This window comes from Rhinopithecus roxellana, chromosome 14 (genome assembly GCF_007565055.1).
Source record: "Rhinopithecus roxellana isolate Shanxi Qingling chromosome 14, ASM756505v1, whole genome shotgun sequence".
In the NCBI taxonomy this organism is placed as follows: domain Eukaryota; kingdom Metazoa; phylum Chordata; class Mammalia; order Primates; family Cercopithecidae; genus Rhinopithecus; species Rhinopithecus roxellana.
The window spans coordinates 5,817,317-5,839,609 of record NC_044562.1 but is presented as its reverse complement, the minus strand read 5'-3'; the positions used below and the strand labels follow the sequence as shown (position 1 = coordinate 5,839,609).

General features: G+C 33.4%; 1 protein-coding gene across 1 annotated transcript in view; it reads right to left on the bottom strand.

Annotated features, from left to right (window-relative positions):
* Positions 1–22,293, bottom strand: part of LRP1B (LDL receptor related protein 1B) — a 2,016,348-nt gene that overhangs the window by 212,790 nt on the left and 1,781,265 nt on the right. Inside the window, exons 63-66 of the mRNA XM_030916410.1 lie at positions 22,161–22,254; positions 15,930–16,046; positions 15,698–15,817; positions 13,867–13,986 (exon numbers count right to left, since the gene is read on the bottom strand). Coding sequence (XP_030772270.1) covers positions 13,867–13,986; positions 15,698–15,817; positions 15,930–16,046; positions 22,161–22,254 — 451 coding nt within the window. The remainder of the gene's footprint in view (positions 1–13,866; positions 13,987–15,697; positions 15,818–15,929; positions 16,047–22,160; positions 22,255–22,293) is intronic.

The following is a 22,293-nucleotide window of genomic DNA, read 5'->3' as shown; positions in this document are numbered from 1 at the left end:
CAAAACCAAGTGGATGAATAATTTTGCAATATCAAGAAGCAGTAAATTCCAGCTGTGAAAATTGAATAGCATGAAAAAAGCTCTGGAATTTAAGGCTGGCCTTCACCTTACACCAGTAGCTCTTGGATGACGGACATACCATTAGCCAATAGAATCGCATGTAATTGCTGTGGGTTTATTTATTCTAAACTAGAATTTTTAGTACGCTCATTTCTTACATTTGTTTCACTGCCAACCAATACAGCATTTAGTGCCAACATTTAACTGTATCTCCCCCACAAAAAATCTAGACAAGCTCAGTGGTCAAGTTTCATAAAATAAGACAAAAAAAGGAAAGCTTTTTCTACTAAAAATTTTCAATACATTGGAGCAAATCACACTGTTAATAAACTTCATTTCTGCATGGCAGAGTTATTGAAAGCATACTAAGTATTATTAGAATGAACAGAGGTTCTCTTCTTAATAGTCACTCATATTTTAATCTGTTTAATAATTACTTATTCATCCCAAATTAAAAAGAATAATTTATAACAATAATTCTAGAATTGATTATCTCTACTAATGCATCCCCAGTATTGTTTACTTTTTGTTTATATTGGGAGGAATTTTAGATAAAAACAATGCAGGCATCATTTTTAAAAGCACTATTACAGTTCCTTAAATAACTTGTATAACACATAGAGCTAGAGCTTGAGGAATGTATCTATTCCCCAAAAATATTCCTAGTATGTACCTACAGTGAAATAGATATATACATACAGTAATTTAGACATCATCAAGAAATGTAACAGAAACCTCGAGCCACTTACATATACAAAATCAATAAAATATTTATGCCCTGAAAGACATAATATCACTAATATCACTAGAAAAGTTTTCAGGAAACAGAAACTACATAATCTAAAAATTAAAACTGTATTTATATTAATTCATTCTGTTAATCAATAATGTTTACTCAACATCTACCGTATTCCAAAATGAATAACACCATTTTTGTCCGCAATGGGTTCAACCCAGTAGAAGGTTGACCTTGGAGACTCACATGTTTTAGTCTGGAGTGACAAAATCTGAAACATATTCATTGTGGAATTATTTACTAGGACCTGAATTTTAAGATCAAGAAACAGATCAGGAAGAAGCAGTGAGTGGGGATGGCTTCCTTAAAAAAAGACAATTTGGCATAGATCTTTTTATCCAGTCAAAATTATACGAACAATTTTTCCAGACAAAAAAATTAATCCAAAAAAAATTTTAAAAATGAAGTATTTAAAATTCTTCTCAAATGTGGCCTTAATGTATCACAGAAAATTCTACTTTTCCAGGAAACCTCACCATGCTTATAGAAAATTCATGAGCACTCATAAAGTGCAATACTGAAGAAAAGTTATAGACATTTTTTAATAGATGATGATCTCCAAAATCTTTCAGTACCAACATATAAACTGAGATCATCTTGGAATCCTGCAGGGAGTGGAATTCCCTTCAGAGTACATGTGCTGCTGTCATAGTTCATACCGAAGAAGACAATGTTTTCAAAAGTGTATCATGCATGACACAGATGGAAAGCTGTGGATCACACAATGCACCAGATAGTTCAAACAGTGTGTGAACAAGGTGCTAGATCACCTTGAAGGGCTCATGAGAAAGTTTTGAACTGGTCAATTCTCTTTCATTCTTCCTCATTGTTGCCTTTTGAAAAGTTCAGTCAAGGGTAAAGAGGGGTTTTCTGACACTTAACTAATCTCCGTTTTTAACAAAGAGCTGGGTTTTGGTAGGCTGATGTCAAATTAGAATTGTTTTAAAGTAGAATTTAATAACATTGCTTGTTTTATTGTATTTATTTTTATCTCTAAGGTAAGGCACTAGATTTCTATTTTCTGTTATAATCCCTGGACTGGAGGGAGGGTTTTTTTTTTTTTTTTTTTTTTTTTTTTTTTAATCAGTAACTATGCTTAGAATTGCCATTGGCAGGTTTATGAGATTGAAAAAGCAGACTGACTTTCGATTGGTTTATCATTGCTCTCAAAGGTCTATAGACACTGTACCCCTATCTTGCTCATCCAATGCCTCCTCACTCACTGTTAGTGACAACAGATAATACTTTTAAGACCATTTAAATACATATTTTTCTGATAAAAATTACCTATTCCATGAAACCTCGTCTCTACTAAAAATACAAAAAATTAGCCAGGCGTGGTGGCGGGTGCCTGTAGTCCCAGCTATTCGGGAGGCTGAGGCAGGAGAACGGCGTGAATCCGGGAGGCGGAGCTTGTAGTGAGCCGAAATCAAGATCGTGCCACTGCACTCCAGCCTGGGCAACAGAGCCAGACTCTGTCTCAAAAACAAACAAACAAAAAATTACCCATTCCAATATTTTGTATCTGTGTCTTACTTCTCTGCCTAATTACAAACTATAACAGGTCAAAGAAGCTGTATTGAGTAACGGTTGGGTATGGGTCTGGAGCCAGATCCCACTGATTTCAATTATCTGTTCACCCACTTTCTTTCCCCACCTCCCCCACCCGAGACAGAGTCTCGCTCTTGTTGCCCAGGCTGGAGTGCAGTGGCACGATCTCAGCTCACTGCTCACTGCAACTTCTGTCTCTTGGGTTCGAGAGATTCTCCTGCCTCAGCCTCCTGAGTAGCTGGGATTAAAGGTGCCCACAACCACACCCAGCTAATTTTTGTATTTTTAGTAGAGATGGGATTTCACCATGTTGGCCAGGCTGGTCTCGAACTCCTGACCTCGTGATCCTGCTTTGACCCCCCCAAAGTGCTGGGATTACAGGAGTGAGCTACGGTGCCCATCCCTGTTCACCCATTTTCTATCTGGGTGACAACGAGAGAACTCACACTCCCTGAGCTTTATCTCCTTAACTATGAAATAGGAATAATAACAGTGTAGCTCTCATAGGTTGTTGTGAGGATTAAATAATATTTTATACTTATATGATCATCCACATAAGGCACACAGTCTAATACATAGCACTTAATAAGCTTTCAAAACTATTATTTGGGAAATTCAACTTCTTCAGATTCCTGAAGTTACTAATAAAATGGCTTAATATTTTCAGATGTTCATTAATTTGTTAAATAAAAAAATTATACAAATTAAAAATCAATTATACAAATAGAATATTAAAGAAAACAGATAATACAAACTGAGCCCATTGTTCTGGGATACATTGATAGCATCCTGAAATGTTAAAGTGCTTGATGCTTCCTCTGCCAAGAACAGGAGGCTCTGGCTTGAGAGTGCCTTGACATTCAACCTTGTGTGTAGTTCTTCAGTTTCCCATTTGTAATACCTGGCTTTGAAATGACATATTCCCAATATTAATTTTAAGAATCATTTGACAAGCTAAGCTGACATAATTTGTATTTGGACATTACAAAAATTGACATGGTGAATTCTGAAAGAAAAAAATATGTATATTTTTGCTTATATTGTATGTAGTAATTATCAATTTTCTTTTTTCTGACTCAATGAAATATCATTTTCTCAAAAGAAACTAACCAAATAATCAGAGTTCTGAGTCCATAAAGAGCTTTAGATTTCTGGAGGTAGTTTCTTGTGCCTCTGTGATTTCCTAATAGCTAGCCAGTTTTTACTGCTCAGAGCCTGTTTGTGCTTTGGAGATTACAAACACCACACTGAGGAACTGGACAGTTGTCCCTAACAATCTGCTTCCTGAAGTAGAACTCATTATAGGACTGGGTGTATACTAATTCCAACAGCATTAAGTTAATCTGAAGAACTTCTAACATAGAGATTTACAAAGTATTCCAGCAACCCATCATCTGTGGACAATTTTAAGAAACAGCTAGAAATATTCATGTAAGTTATCTAACATCCTGATACACAGATACAATGGCTGACAGACATACCTGTGTGATCTTTATATAGCAAAACCATGATTAACTGAAATTAGGTGATATATTGGATTTCCTGACTACATTTTGTAGTTGGGATTCAGAAACTAATTACCAAGAAGATTAAAATAGAAACAGATTCTACACTTGATTTAAAACTTTTAATCTAATAATGTTCAGAATGAAAATCCTAAAGCCATATATGCTACTGTTATATTTTTGTCAATACAATTTACTTCGTAATAGAAAAAATTAGATTAAAACTTTAGAAGTGTCTCCAACAAGTTGAAACAGATTAGATGTTATATATATATATATATACACACTATATATATATATATATATATATATATATATATTTGAGACAGAGTCTTGCTCTGTTGCCCCAACTGGAGTGCAGTGGTGCAATCTTGGCTCACTGCAACCACAGCCTCCTGGGTTCAACAATTCTCCAGTCTCAGTCTCCGGAATAGCTTGGATTATAGGCGCACATCACCACATCCAGCGAATTTTTCTATTTTTAGTAGAGATGGGGTTTTGCCATGTTGACCAGGCTGGTCTTGAACTCCTGACATCAGGTGATCTGCCCACCTTGGCTTCCCAAAGTGCTGGAATTACAAGCGTGAGCCACTGTGCCTGATAGATGTTATACTTTCAATAGTTCAATTAATTAAAAAACTATGGTAAATAATTTCTAATATTTAAAAATAAATTTCCACAGTTCTGATATGGAGTTTTCATTGAGCCTGCCACTCAGCTTTTAATACTAATTGTTAGTACAACACTTCTAAAGAATTGATTTTACTGAACTAAAACAATATGCATTTACTTTATATTTTATATTTACACTTACAACAAAATGACTAATAAAACATTATTGTACATATGCACATATTCTGTAACTTTTTATTAATTTAGATTAAATATAAATTATAAGTTTAAATTACAGACCTAATTGCCTGAGTAAAATATACAGTTCATGTACTATAAATACTATTAATCAAAATATAGTTTTGAAAAACATTAGAACTACTTTAATTTCAATAAATAGTATCACTTCGTGTTTCCTCTGTTTTTTTTTTTTTTTTTCCCTCAAATACCAGTCAAAACGCAAGGGTATATCAAAAAGGAACATTTAAATACTGGGTGTGTGTCTCTGTTTTAGGACATAGAATTGAGAAGGGAAGTGCAATCATATGCACTATATGGTCCACGGGGGTGAGAAACCTTAGGTCTCAGGGAAGATCTGTTCTCTATTTCTGTGGGCTTGAATAATAATAGTTTTCTTCCTTTCTTTTCTTTTCCTTTTTTTTTTTTTTTTTGAGACGGAATTTCACTCTGTCACCCAGACTGGAACGCAGTAGTGCGATCTCCGCTCACTGCAACCTCCGCCTCCCGGGTTCAAACGATTCTCCTGGCTCAGCCTTCCGAGTAAATGGGATTACAGGTGAGTGCCACCGTGCCCGGCTAAGTTTTGTATTTTTAGTACAGATGGGTTTCACCATGTTGGCCAGGCTGGTCTTGAACTCCTGACATCAGGTGATCCACCCACTTCAGCCTCCCAAAGTGCTGGGATTACAGGTGTGAGCCACTGCACCGGCCGAATAATAGCTTTCCAGTAACTTCTACTTTTGATCAAAGACAATTTCTTATGAAGATTTCTGAGGACTTTTTAAATAATTTCTCTCAAGATTTTGGAGAAATAAAAATAAAAGAGAGTTAGTATTTCAAAGGATAGTAAGAATCTATAGTAACTTACTCTGACATCAGTTTCCCGACAAGAGGTGATAGTTATTTTAAAACTAAATTATGCATCACTTCACTCCCTACTTTCATTATTTTCCACCTGAACACTGAGCGCATGACTGGTGGCCTAATTATACTAAAAACATAAGCCAGAAGGCTTGAATTCTAAGCATTAAATTTAAGACTGATTGGACATCAGAATCATCAACTATACCCCTCTGTTTAGTATACTCAAATCATAAAGCCAATAAATGCCACAGTAATAACTACAACATGTCTTTTGTTATCATTATCATATATGTCCAAGTGTTAATGGCTGAAAACAGCCTTTTTCATAGCGAAATCTAACACCATTTGGATCTTCAAACTGATGTTAACATATAAGCATTAAGTGTAAGGTTTTTTAAAGTGGTAAAAAATATATATTTTCTCCAGATGATGAATTACTAGATATTGGTGTTGAGAAAAACATTAGAATCTTTCATTATACTTATTTTTGATCACTAACACAAAGCATAATCAATCATATAGGCATAGTACTAAGCAAAACTGAGTAATACCTAAAATTACAAATGGTAGAGTATTCTCCATGGAAATTCCCAGCCCAAAAGATACTTCAACAGAATCTGCAAAACAAAAGCTTATAATCTAAAACAAAGACAAATATTTTTGTTCCAAAGGTAGGCCCAAAGAGATAGAACTTTTAAATCTCTATATTTCTTACATATTTTTTTCTATAAAGTGTTTAACTCTTTTTTTTCACATACTGCTAAAAATCTGCAACTAGTTTTGTATATATGCATGTGTTATTCTGTAGTTTTAGAGAACTGAATATACTTGGCAAAGGATGAGAAAAGCTGCATTACAATGATGAGTTTTTCAAACAAAAATATAACAGAATATTATTAAATTTCTGACTCAATTCCTTTTAAAAAGTTCAACTGCATCAATTTAGATTTCTTATTAAAGCAAATATGGCATTTCCCTTCTTTTCAAACTCAATTATAATTCCCACTGGGCAAAAACTTATTTCTCTTATGGCTTTTGCTACGGATCAATCCAGAGTCCAGAATGTTTGGCATGCGTCCTGACTCATTGTGTAGGCTCCTTTTTAGCTTTGTTCAACAAAATTAAAATTTGACAGTTCCCTGTTATTGTTAAGATAGAAGGAAAGAAAGAAAGGAAGGAAGGGAGAGAGAGAGAGAGAGAGAGAGAGAGAGAGAGAGAGAGAAGAAAAAGAAAGAAAGAAAGAAAGAAAGAAAGAAAGAAAGAAAGAAAGAAAGAAAGAAAGAAAGAAAGAAAGAAAGAAAGAAAGAAAAAGAAAGAAAGAAAGAAAGAAAAGAAAAGAGAAAAGAAAAGAAAAAAGAAAAGAAAAGAAAAGAAAAGAAAAAAGAAAGAAAAGAAAAGAAAAGAAAAGAAAAGAAAAGAAAAGAAAAGAAAAGAAAAGAAAGATCAAGAAATAATTGCACCTCCTTTTGTTGGAGAGTCAATGCACAAAAGTTACCAAAGTCATTGGATAAAAGCTATGAAAAAACTTAATGTATTCATTCCACTTAGATTATTTAGTGACTCCCATATAGGTCATTCATTTTTTCCTATAAAAGCTAGAAGACAATTTCCTGGTCCCATTCATATGGCTAGGCTCTCCTTCAAGGGTTCTATTAGAACCAAAACATTTCAATGCAAAATAAGTGCATGTGGGCTCTCTCTCACATACACACTCTCTTCCTTTCTCTCTTTTTTTCTCTCCCTCTCTCTCGCAGCAAAATATACATACACAAATACATTCACACATACAAAAAATCATTAGCACAAAAGAGGAAAAGAATAAATTTAGCAAAACAAATAAATGGGTGAAAGAAAAACACATGATATATCAAAAAATTACCATAAAATATAGTGATCTAATAATACTACAAAAACAACTTACTGAATTAACAGAAGCTGCTTTACACATAGAAAATAAGTTCCCCACACTACCAAGTTTGTAGAAAAATATACTTATTTTCATTACAACTACTTTAAAAGTTTAGAAATATAACAGAAGTTAAATTATGTTTCAAAGCTTCCATTAGAAAAGATAATAGCATATGTACACATCATGATTTCAAAGAAGCAAGATAGAGCTATGCAATTATTTTTTAAAAGTTTTAGAATTAGATTGAAAATCAATCAACAGATACCAGTCACACATACATACCAGACAAAATGTTCAAAGTACATACTGAGAAATAGTGATTCCATAGAATGTCATTAACTGCTATTTTACAATTCATCTGGGATCAAATAAGTATAGAATGCCAAGAAATGGAAAGCAGTAAAACAATATGGTTTTCATTTCTATCTCTCCTATATTATACTGCCCCACAGGCTTTTTTTTTTTTTTTTTTTTTTTTTTTTTTTAATTGCCAGTGTGAGAAGTAGAGAAAGTGTCATCTCAACAATGAGCAAAATATTAACCAGAAGTTTTTTTCAGGCAGGTAGAAAATGTAAAGTTCCCTTCTGGATCCTGAGAGATTGTGAAAAGGAAAAAAAGAAGTTGTAGAAAGATCAGTTGCACATATTCTCAAGACATCAGGGCAGCTCTCAGATTGATATGGGATGGAACAAGACACTGGAAAGATAAGTGTCACACTCACCTGGATTTATCATGGGAAAAGGCCAAGCTTCTAGGAGAAACAATAGTGGATGCACACAACATTTTTTAAAATGTAGGAGTTATTTTGTGATATTAAAAGTGGGTAGAAGTTAGAAGTATAAGCTTGAGGCAATACTCCTGGCTCCTCACAGGACCTAGGAGGTTTACAGGATCATGTGCTTCTGTAAGGTTCTTGGCTCAGAGTGTCATATATCAACAGCAACATAAGATTAAGCAGCGGCTCATCAAGAATAAAGACTTGAAGACAGCGAAACCCACAGTGAGTGAGGATGCCTGCACTTCACCGTCAGATTAGAGCACAGAGTGAAGATCAGACCAACCCCCATCAGAGACGAATGAGTTTCCAGAGACTGTGTGGATAGGAGGCCCTTTCTGCTTTCCAGCTGCTAACAGGAAGGCACATAATCCCATGCTCCTAAATATCTAGATAGAGAGATACTGTGATACCATATGTTAGAAAATTCAAAATCTGTCTCCCAGCAGCCTCCCTCAACAACACCCCCCATCATACCCGCTTCATTCACAAGTCACAGCCACACAGGATAGAGGCACTGAGGATGTTCAGATCATCTGTTTGCTAGTCAAAATATAGTACATATATTTATAGCCTACATTTAAATTTGGGAAATACTGATTAAAAATACTACACGGATGTCTTAACAAAATATTTCTAAGTGTGGACCATTTTCCAAGATATAAAATTTAAGTACATTATCTTTACTGTATATAAAAGCATGAAGTTTTCCTCCAAAAGTTATCTTGAAACCATGGAACAAACAATTTCTAAATGTTATTCTAAATAGAAGTATATTCACAAAGTACATCTACATATTATACATTGATTTTATATATGCATATTTACATAGTTGTATAATTATATAGTACAAGTAAAAAATAATAAATGCGAATAATACATGATCACTTCAGGAGAATGGGAAGAAGAACGGGGAAGGGAAGAGGAGGATTTCAGTGTTATTGTAGAAATTTAAATGTATTAAAAGAGATATCTTATACCAAATTTTAAAAACTATTAAAAATAGTACATGACACTTGTTATATAACTTACATAACATGATACTTGTTATATAACAAGTCTATATGTGTGAATTTTTTTTTTTTTTTTTCTGAGATAGGGTCTGTCTCTGTCACCTAAGCTACAGTACAGTGGTGTAATCATGGTTCACTGCAGCCTCAATCTCCTGGGTTTAACCGACCCTCCAGACTCAGCCTCCAGAGGAGCTGACACTACAGGTGGAAATTTTTAAATATATATATTTTTTTCTGTAGAGATGGGATCTCACTATGATGCCCAGGCTGGTCTTGAACTCCTTGACTCAAGCAATCCTCCCGCCCTGGCCTCCCAAAGTACCAGGATTACAGGCATGAGCCACCACTCCCAGTCTGAAATATTTTATAATTTAACATGTACTTGCTTTAACTTTATAAAAACAGTTATAAGGTAATAAGAGTACTTATAGTTTATAGCTATAACTGTATAGCTTATAACTGTATAGCTTATAACTGTAGCTTATAAGCTTAGAACTATAGCTTATAACTTATAAATGCAAGCTTATAGCTTATAACTGTAGCTTGAGTAGTGAGTTTCAAATTCCCTGATCACATATTTAAAGGAAAATAAAAGCACGTGTTGATAGGTTCTGTCTTTTTGGTTGAATGTTTTCAGTGTCATGTTGGGAAAGCCAGGTTGCAGAAGATACAAAGACACTGTAAAAAGTTCAAGTTCTCTTCACGAGCTCTAGTTAGTGTGATTATAGCTAACACATTAATTAAAGATCATTAGCCAAACAGCAAGTTATAAACTGAGATTGCACAAAAGCAGCAAATGAGGTTGAATCAACTTAGAGACAAGAGTCTTTTTTGAAAACTCAGAATTCTAGATTAGATGAAAGGATGCAGGAAAATAAGCAGAAAGCAAGACGACAGAGAGGAGTCATATGGCAGAGCAACAGTGGGTGCTAGAAAGATGGGGCATGAGTGCAGAGTTGACCACTAGAGACCAAACAGAAAATAGCTGAAAAAAAGAGAAAATATTTTAGAGGCACTGAGAATGTAAAAGAATCTAAACTGTAAACTGGGGAGAGAGAACATAATAGAAAGATCCAGATTCTAATACCATCTTATGAGTTAAATTTTAGAAAAGTTTCAACTCTGATTACTAAGCAGACATGTGATTCTAGTATAGTCTGTCAAATTCTTAAATCCTCTATTAGTTCTTGAAATAGAATAGAGTAGGCTGAAGGTGAAGAAAGTTTGAAGTTGAAATTCCAAATAAATATTCTGGAGCTGCTACAATTGGGATATTCTACTTATTTTGGTCAGGCATTCAAACCTGGTGTTTGCCCAAGATTGTAATAAACAGTGTAACAGCCCTACAAGAGCATTCAGCCTCCACAGTCTAATATAATTGTATTTACGTACATTTTTTAAAACTTGTTTTTCCCTTGGTATAAAGTTTAAAAGAGCAGACACCTTCGAGCAAATAGAAGTGATTTTATACAAACTATTAACAACTCACAAAATGAATTTTAACTATCTTGTCATGAACAAGAGGCTAGCATAGATTTAAATTCTTACTCAGGCAAAAATAGAGCTCCAAGATGTTCTTTAAAGACCTTTAATAATTTAATCCAAATGTGCCAAATGTACATTTTGACAGATTCATAAATTCAGCCATCTCAAAAACTAGGCGTTAATAAAATGGGAAGTTATATAGTTAATTTAATTTTTAAAATTTATATCCAAAGTTTCACCAAGACTAAATTATTAACCCTGGTCTCCTATACTATATTGAATTTACATCTATTCAAAGTCTCCTTAAATTATACATTAGCATACAATTTTTTCATAGATTGAACATTTGTTGTTAAAATTGTGAGTACTCATAGACCCAATTATACCAGGTTAAATTCAATAAACATGGTATTTCAGTAAATATAAATATAGAATTTAAAAAATATTTACAATGATTATTAATTCCCTACACTATACATATATTTTGTATGTGTTAAGTTACTCTGCTTCATTTTTTTCATAGTGCTTCTCTCTCTCTCTTGCTTCTATATTGCTTTCTTTACATAATTTAAATAAAAACAAAACAAATTGTTTAAATTAGAATATGTCAAGGTAGAACAAATTACAATGTTCAGACTTTAGAAATGAAATAATCCTATTGATAATGGAACTATAGATAAATACAAATATTGGTGCTGAGAAGTAAGAGATAACAACTAGGTGAACTTCAAGAGCATAATAGAATCTCCTCTTAAACATAGCACGGGTTAAGAAAACTGTGGACACAAACTGAAATAAAAATGGATTCTAAATAGAGATCCTGCAAGAGGGAATAGGTTACGTACTCATCCCACACTTAATGCAATCCTACTCTACATCCTGCTAAGTCCTGAGGACATGGGACATATGAAATAGTGAAAGACACCCATGCTTCTAGACAAGAGCGGTTCTTAGACATAAGGACACAGAACTGAGTCAAACGATAAGGACTTGGCATAACACAGTGGACCTTTGCAAAGTGTTATGTTTCTTTCCCATTCAATAAAAACACCAGAAGGAGAATCATCCCAGGGAGTGTTAAAAGAATTAGCATAAATATGTAACATTTCTATATTTATTGAGGACAAAAAGAAACAAGGTGGCCACTTATCCCTTTCAAAAATAAGGGGCATGAAATGCTGTACTAAGATATGACATAGAATTTCCTTTACACTAATTAGCACCTGTGCACAATAAAATTGTATAACTCAAATCAGATGACAACCCTCCATCCTTGCCCCCCGTATGTGTGTGTGTGTGTGTGTGTGTGTGTGTGTGTGTGTGTGTGTACACTGGTCTGGAACTTACAGCAATGCTAGGGGCTGGGAGAATCCTATACAACCTCACTACTGAAAACATTTAAATATATTTTTCTCTTCATATGGAAAGAATGAAGTGTATTTATGCTGTAGCCACAGAGGTTCAAAGCAGATGCTTTGGTTTCCAATAACCCTAGAGTCACATCCCAGTTACAGGACTTGCTAGCTGTAGGACTTTAGACAAATTACAGAACCTCTTTTTGCCCACTTTCCTTATCAATGAAATAGGAGTAATAAAGAGATTAAGTAAGATAATCACTCTAAAGCTTTTAACATATTTCTCAGGCCATATGGTTACCATCAACTAAATATTCGGTATTGTTGTTACTAAGGTGATTGATGATAATCTATTTGAAGCATATAATCTACCAAAACAGAGTTAAATCATGCTAAAGTGAGGAAAAGGAAGGAGAGGAAAATACAGAAATAACACTCCAGTCCAGAAATTGTTCAGAGTTAACAAGTCATCATTCCACTTTTGTTTGGTAAGTGAAAATGCAAAAGACAACAGAGCAAACTTGCCAGTAATATAAACTAGCCCACAAAAGTCCTTGATAATTGCTATGGACAAATTGGTGATGAATGCAGTTTGAGGCTTTGTGAAGTAATTTTGAAAACCAATTCTACAAAGTGGTAAATGGTAGTTTTATGATACTGTGGTAAGCTATACTGGTTGCATATTCTAAAGACCCAATTATAAGAAGATAGTATTAGGAAAATCACTTAAAGACATGTTATTATTGCCAGCACTTATACATGTAGCTCATAAGTGTTGTTCAAAATAAATGAAATTTCAGAGCACTTAAAGGTTTTTCATTATTTTCATTTTCCCCATAAAAGTTCAATGAAAGTACTGTGGAATCTAGCAAATGCATTTAACACACTTCTATGAAGTCTGGGAGTCCTATCCAGTTTGGACAAAGTTTGTCTTTTCTAATCAATTACTAGATGAAATGCTTTTTGCTTATCCAACAATGCCAAATTGGCATATTTGTCTACAGAACAGGCTCAATTAATGTTAATAAATGCTAATAAAATGAATTACACATAGCAAATACTCTGATTTCTGTCTCAGTGTTAACAGTTTTAAGATAGAATCAAATATATTAAACAAAATAAATATATTCTCTATTTCTGCAATGTCAATGAAGAAATTATTGTAAATAAAATTATTTTAAGTGAAAATATTTATGTTTCAAAAGCAAATGCTGGCTTAAATGATCACTGTCATCTACTAATACAGAACAGATGCTTTTTATTATCTTTTTTCACACTGTATTCTATTAAAGAATGACATACAATAATCATTGAATAACTACAAAATCTTAGGGATTTAAGCAAAAAAAATGAATTCCAGAATGATGTGAATATAGTGTTTCCTTATTTCTATTCACTAAATACTAATGCTAGCATGTTCACACTCTAATATAAGAAAATAATGGTTTTATTCTACCTCTTTAGTCTATCTTTTATAAAGTTCTGGGTTATATTAAGGAATACTTACTATTCTATCTTATCTCTCCAGGCTTTTTGTAAAGTAGCTAACCTAAGTTTTTATGAGTCTGGGAACACAGAGACAAAACCTTTTCCGGTAAGACCTTAGTTTCAAAAGAATTGTGTTCAAATTTGCTTCACTGTGGTTATTGCAGATGATGACCCAAAAACGGAGAGATAAGACCCTGAGTCACAAACACTCACCGCAGTTGGCCTCGTCTGATGCATCTGCACAGTCTGGATCCTCATCACAAACCCACAGCTTGGAAATGCAGTGTTTCGTAGTCTTACACTGGAAATAGTCTGGAGAACAGCTGTTTTCAGCTTAGGAAGAAAACTGCTATTAAAATGTAGCTTTGGAGAACATATTTATTTATTAAAAACAAATTTTATAGACAAATGTTTAAGACAGTTTATCAAAAAATGTATTGTCTTTAAATGAATAGGACTCTGAAGGTGAGGAATTTTAACTTTTAATTTCTTATGAGATACTCCTTCTATCCTCTCCAGTAAAAATAAAGAAAACATATTTTTGCAGTGATACACTGATAAATATCAGAGTTTTCAAAAAACTGTTGATTAGATATTTGAACACTAATTTTAAGAATTAAGAATTCAGGGACGTTCAAAATAAGTCTTCTTCCAGAAAAAAATAAGAATTCATAGGTACACATTTTTGTAAACTCAAAAATACTAAAATTGGAAGGCATTAAGTGAATAAGGAAATAAAAAGTACAAAGGTTATCAAAATGTCTAGGAATTGTGTTGAGTTTTATACATATATGGAGTCTTGCTCTGTTGCCCAGGCTGGAGTGCAGTGATATGGTCTTGGCTCACTGCAACCCCCATCTCCCAGGATCAAGCTATTCTCCTGCCTCAATCTCCTGAGTAGCTGGGATTATAAGCACCTACCACTGTGCCCAGTTAATTTTTGTATTTTTATTAGAGACACGGTTTCACCATGTTGGCCAGGTTGGTCTCGAACTCCTGACCTCAGGTAATCCACTTGCCTCGGCTTCCCAAAGTGCTGGGATTACAGGCGTGAGCCAGTGTGCCCGGCCTGTGTTGAGTTTTTGAGGGAAGTGAACATCCAACTTAGACTGTAAACTGCATCACAAATCCTATTCAGTTCAATGCATCATCTTCTAGAATGGCTAACCATAAAGAACTGGTACTGACTTTATTCTGAATGCACCCTCTTAATCAAATTGCTGGATGACTGCACATTATTTACTGATAAAAGTTTTAGAGGAATAAAATAAAACTTCAGCAAGACAGAAATGCTGACAGCAGTTCTGTTGAAACCCTGAAACTTGACAGGTGCTCCATTGTTCACATAATCTGAAAATGTGTGAGTGCGTATGCAAGCATGTGCATGCCAGCCTATGTGCATATATATGTACATGGTATAAACTGTTTTGCCTTCCATTTAACGTAATTTGAATTTTGACGGAAGATGGAAATATGAGATGAAAAGAAACAAAATATTTTACTATTATTCTTTCAAATAGTTCGTTAAGATATGTTAAATAGAGCATTATTTAGAATTTTGTAGAAGTTAAACTTTTGTTAGACTATTTTACCCAGATTTTATATGTCTCTTCATGAGTACAACATGTGTTTCATGGAGAAAAAACTCTCTAATTAAAAATAACTTAATTTTAAGAAACGGATTAATCAACAGAAGTAAATTACCTTTATCTACTTAATGTGGGCAAGTATACATTTAAAAAAACGTAATCAACTGCCATGTTGTATTTGATGTTTATCTTAAGGATGATGTGGATGAATGAATGTTGTTCATGTTTGTCATAATTTCCAGGTAGATTTTAAAGTAAACTTGCCCATATTTTCATTTTCTCTATTTTTGTTTAGAGCTTCTATCCCAGTTGGCACCTATTTCTAATTATTTGACCATAATTTATTTTTAATTTATCTACATCATATGAATTTATGAAGTATAGTAATAATTTTTAGATTTATTTTAGTTAGGAGTCAAAGTTAAGACAAGACAGAGCATTTTGAGCTGACTTACGACAGTCTCTTTCATCTTCCTCATCACCACAGTCATCTTGCCCATTACATCTTAAGTTTACTGGGATACATTTCTGGTTCTTGGTACACTTGAATTGACCTGACAGGCAGACATGTGTGTCTAGAACATAGAGAGAGAGGAAAAAAAATATATGTGTCTGAATTTAAATCACACAGACATAATCAGTTGAGAATTAAGCTTATGTTCATTAGTTAGGAATTTAATCACCTACCACAGTTGAGTTCATCAGAATTGTCTCCACAATCATTCTCTCCATCACAGATGAAAGCTGGTAGAGCACAGAGTCCAGTCCCACACTGAAATCGGCCTGGCTGACATTTAAATTCAGCTAGGGGAGAAAGCATAGATATTGTGGAATAGCAATCTTACCTCACAACTTCTTAAACAGAGACTTTCTGGCATTCAAGAGATTTACTATAATAAATATATCCTGGAACACAATGTGAATGTCTCTCATCTCGATAGCTATCAGATATTTAGCTTTGAGCAACTCAGATGGCTTCCAGAAAACATTTAATAAACCATACTTTAGAAGGTAAGAATTAATAACAGACAGATTTTTTTTTAAAATTAAAAAACAAAAGTCTCCTAATTTTAACGAAGTGGTATTGAGAGGTTAAGTTGCAGAATGAAATTTATTGTAACAAAAACTATTATTCCAATATCATTTTTTTAAGAAATAATTTCTCCTGGATCACTTGGCCTATGGTGTGTGTGATTTGACCACAACACATATTCTTTCTTTTCTTTTTTTCTTTTTTTTTTTTTGTTTCTTTTTTCCTTCTGAGACAGAGTCTTGCTCTGTCGCCCAGTCTGGAGTGCAGCGGTGTGATCTTGGCTCACTACAACCTCTGTCTCCTATGTTTAAGTAATTCTACTGCCTCAGCCTCCCGAGTAGCTGGGATTATAGGCACCCACCACCATGCCTGGCTAATTTTTTGCATTTTTAGTAGATATGGGGTTTCACCATGTTGGCCAGGCTGGTCTCGAATTCTGGACCTCAGGTGATCTCCCCACCTCGGGCACCCAAAGTTTTAGGATTACAGACGTGAGTCACTGCACCTGGCCCACAATACATATTCTCTAGCACAATGTAAAGCAAATGTTTTCTATATCTATCACATTTTAAATCAGATTTATCAATATTCATCCCTATAATCCTATTATTATACAAGAGAACAATATCTTATAAATGGTAAATATTTTATATACTATACATATATTATAACAAGTAACTCCTAAGTGATAATGCATTTTATCTTATCATATTATCTGGGAATAACAATAATAAGGCAGGATCTGCTGAGGATCTACTATGTGTCAGGCACTGGGCTAGACCCCTTCACATACAGTTACTAATATAATCGCATCATAACATTCTTATTTTGGCATTACCATTTTAGCAATGAGTAAACTAAATTTACTGAATATGAATAATTCATCTAAGCATGCACAACTTTTAAGTATCAGACTCTGAATTCAAATCTACTATGGTGTTTGCAATAAAACACTTATCTTTTGACTAATAATTTTAATGCACATTACTGATTTTGAGATTAATATTATCTTTATTAGCGCAAATCAGTGACTGAAACACTAATAAATAGCATTTAAACTTCTTTTGAGAAATAAATTATGCTTTATAATTACAATATTACATAAAAATTTAAACATTCTTTTAAAAATAACTCTATATATGGTTTGCTTCCATAGAAGAGAGTTCTAAAATGTTGAAAGTTATTTGCTTCCAATCTATAACATTTGTTAATTAATCATACTAAATGTTTAAACTGAATGACACAATTATCTCATACTTTAAACGTGTACCTTTCTTCTATTTCATTTTGCTTTGTATATAATTTTCTTTAATACTCCTTTGCTATCGAAACAACTCTCCACCAGAAAAAGGGTTGCAACTATTAAAGGAATGCTTGGAAATAACTTGGAAGCCCATCTGACCTTCAAATCTCTCTCTAGAATAATATTAAATGTATTAGAGTATTATAAGAAACATTATAACAAATCTGTGATACCAGAGAATTTTGATGCATCCCTCCTAACTACATTTATATAAATAACAGTATGTAAGTTTGCAAGTATGGGACCCTGGGATGAGACTTTCCTGTCTTCTCAGGTGAAGTTATAAGTATTGCCAGCAGCTCTTAATGTTTGCAGGTATTGATGATGCATCTACCCGAAAGTGAAATCTAAGCATTCTGTAGACTCTTGCATATAATTTTCTACTTCACCATGACTCTCAAGTAAAGTGTCATGCCTACAGATATTCAAAGCTGTTGACCCATCAACTACAAGTAAATGTTTATTTGCTATACTAAAAGAAAGCTCACAGAGATAATGAAACCGATAAAAACATTTAAGACTACTAGAAGAAAATATAGATGGAAAGTTCCACGACATTAGTGTGGGTAAAAACTTTTTGGATATGACTCTAAAAACACAGGCAACAAAAGCAAAAATAGACAAATGGAATTACTTCAAATTAAAAAAAAAAAAAAAAAAAACTTATGTACAGAAAAAGAAACAACAGAATAAAGAGACAATCTATAAAATGGAAGAAAATATTTGCAAACAGTACATGTGCTAATGGGTTAATATCCAAAATATATAAAGAATACTCAACAGTAAGAAAACAAAATAACTCATTTAAAAATGAGCTGAGGATTTGAATAGGCATTTCTTTAAAAAAATATACAAATGGCCAACTGGTATATTAAAAAATACTCAACATCACTAATTATCAGGAAAATGCAAATAAAACCACAATAAGATATCATCTTATACCTGTTAAGTCAGGCATTGTAAAAAAAAGAAGAAATATAAGCGTTAGCAATGATGTGAAGAAAAGAAAACATTTATATGTTATTAATTCCTGTCCTGACCACTGAAAGTTTCTCCACAATAACAAGAAGGCATCCGTACTGTCTGATCATGTGTTCACTGCAGTAGCATTTTTATTTTCTTTTAAGAACTTTTCCTTTGCATTCATAATTTTGCTGAGTGGTGCAAGAAGCACAGCTTTTGGTATATCTTGTGTTTTGAGATGCCTTTCTTGTATTTCATTGGCAGAAATGTAAATTAGTACTACTATTTTGGGTAACAGTGTGCAGGTTTCTCAAAAAAGTAAAAACGTAGTGACCATATGATCCAGCAATCCCACTACTAGATATATACAGGCCTACCTAGAAGATATTGGAGGTTCAGTTCCAGACCACCACAATAAAGCAAATATCACAATAAAGCATGCCATACATTTTTTTTTTTAGTTTCCTAGTACATATAAAAGTTATGTTTATACTATACTGTAGTCTATTGAGTGTGCAATGGCATTGTGTTTAAAAAAACTGTACAAAATTAAATAGAGTTAGGTAGGGCCTTGCTCTGGATTAGGCTTTGGCTTAAGGAACTGTTGTAGATGACTTCATCTATCCTGACCACTGAAAGTTTCTCCACATTAGCAAGAAGTCATCTGTACTGTCTGATCATGTGTTCACTGCAGTAGCATTTTTATTTTCTTTTAAGAACTTTTCCTTTGCATTCATAATTTTGCTGAGTGGTACAAGAAGCATAACTTTTGATATATCTTGTGTTTTGAGATGCCTTTCTCACTAAGCTTAATAATCTCTAGCTTTTGATTTAAAGTGTGAGACGTGAAATTCTTCCTTTCGCTGGAACACTTAGAAGCCATTGTGGGGCTATTAGTTGACCTATTTTAGTATTGTTGTGCTTAGAGAATAAGGAGGCCCAAGGAGAGGGAGAGAGAGAGGGAATAGTGGGTTGGTAGGCAGCCAGAACACACACAATATTTATTGATTAAGTTTGTTGTCTTTTATGGGTATGGTCTGTGGTGTTCCAAAACAATTACAATAGTATTAATAATATCAAAGAATACTGACCATATCACCATAACAAGTATGATCATAATAATGATAAAATTGAAATAGTGTGAGAATTACCACATAGTGACAAAGTGACCACATGCTGTTGAAAAATGTCACCAATAGACAATATTGATGCAGCATTGCCATAAACCTTCTGTTTGTGAAAAATACAGTATCTGCAAAGCACAGTAAAGTACAGCAGAATAAAATAAGGTATGCCTATATAACCAAAGACAAGAAAATCATTATGTTGTAACACTATCTGCATTCACTTGTTCACTGCAGCTTTCTTCACAGTAACCAAGATATGAAATCAACCACAGGGTTCATCAATGGATGAATGAATAAAGAAAATGTGGTATATATACATGAGGGAATAATATTCAATATTCTAAAATAGGAAACCCTGTTATTTGTGACAGCATGGATGAACCTGGAGGACGTTATTTTATGTAATACCAGCCAGGCAAAGAAAGACAAATACCATATGATCTCACTTATAAGTAGACTCTAAGAAAGTCAAACTTATAGAGACGGAGAATAAAATGACGGTAACCAGAGGCTAGAGATTGGGGAGATTAGGAAGACGTTGTTCAAAAGACACAAAATTTCAGTTAGATGGAAAAAATTACTTCAAGAGATCTATTGTACATCTTGTTGACTATGGTTAAAAGCAATATATTGCACACTTGAAAATTACTAAGAGAATAGATTTTAAGTATTCTCAGCACAAAAAAAGCTAAGTATGTGAGGTAATACATATGATAAATAGCATAATTTTGCCATTCCATAATGTATACATATATGATAAAATTATGCTATATACCTTAAATATATAGAAATTTACTTGTCAATTTAGAAATGTAGATATTAGTATTTAATCAAAACAAAGATCATAGAGAAGCTCTTAGATAACAGATGTCTCTTAGACAGCAGTGCCTCAAAAAGGCACTAAAGTAATATTTGATGACCATATATTCTGAAAGGAGTTAAATGTGAAAAATGCCTAATACTAAAGCTGTAGTTAATTTTTCATATCAATGTGGTTCCAGGATGAAATTTCAGTCAAAATTACAACTAGAGGTCAGGAGCTGCAGGTCATTATAGTGAAATTTTCTCAGAGGACAGTGAATATAGACAGGAAAGATCATTTTCTTAATTAAAGGACTAAAGTAACGTATTCATTTTTGTTTATTTCTAAGAATTACAAATATAAGTTGCATTCAGTGTATTTACTGTTATCATAGAAAATTTACTTTATTGTGGGGAAAGTAATAACTTTCTCTTAACAAGAATCTCAGTAGGGTCACCAAAATAATTTATTCTTCTTTTGCTATTCCTTTTAACTTAGTAAGTTTTTTGAAAATAATAATTCAGACATAATAGTATACCTATCCCACAGAGATACTACTCTTTATATGTTGTCTATCATAGTAAAAAACAAAACCTGTATTTAAAAAATCAAAGAGCAGTGAATCTTTCAGAAACATAAGGATTATATTAGAAAAGCAATGACTTTCATAATTTTTTTCTTTTTCATTGATTTGATTACTTACTGCTTTCAAACATATATGCTATATGAAATAATTTCAATGTGTGACAGACTTGGAATTCTCTTGTGACCAGAGAGATGGAATATAGTCTATCTAAGTAACTATCTATATGCCCTAAATTTGTAAAAGCTTTATAATAAGGTGGTAGCAAGCTCTACAGTAGAAGGTAGCCAGCTTTTTCTGTTTTTTTTTTTTTTTTTTACAGTGCAAGCCTAAGGATTTTGAACTCAATTGTCAAGGCCAAATCATGGCAACCATGTACTGGGATGTTGAGGGAATTATCATGATTGACTACGAGCATCTCCAACCTGACAGTGAAGTATTGGAGTGACCGACGGAGTGAAGTACGCAAGACTATCAAGGAAAAGTCTGCTGATGTCCCATTACAACCAAAGTTACCAACGATTGCTGAAAAAGCAGCAGCTAACCACACCAATTACAGTCAAATGCCAAACATAATTGGTAGTCACTTTAGAGCAATTGCTAAGAACAAATTAAATTACCTAATGGCAATCTAATGATTTATATTGGAAAAATCAGACTTTTAAAGAATTTTCAGGATTTCAATGTTGACAGTAAAGTTGAGAAATCACATTTCTTAAAGATAAGATTTCAGTCATTGAGTGACATTCTGGAAACTTGCCCATTTTTTCTTCTAACTTGGTGACATATTAAGTCAAATTAATGCTGCTTATTACCCTACTGATCACTACATGAAATAATGTCATTATTCCACAAGTAATCAAATTTGAGAAACAAAATCTAACACAAATGGCTGATGGCGCCATTCTAAATGTAACAGTTATCAGAGAGATAATCAAGATATTGCAACAATTTTTATTTTATTTTTAAATAATGGCATTTAAAATTTTTCTATTTCAATTTTGGAAAAGTGTCAGAAGGCAATACTTTAGGTGTAGTTTCAATTTTGCAGGTCTGGGATATAAGGGACTCTAAATTCTAAATTTCAACATTTGCCAGTATACTCACGACAGTCATCAGGTTCATCAGATCCATCACCACAGTCATCCACAGTGTCACATTTCCACCAGAATGGAATACATTTGTCAGTTTTGCAACGAAACTTTAAAAAGAAAAAAAAGAAAAAAGAAAAAAAAATGTT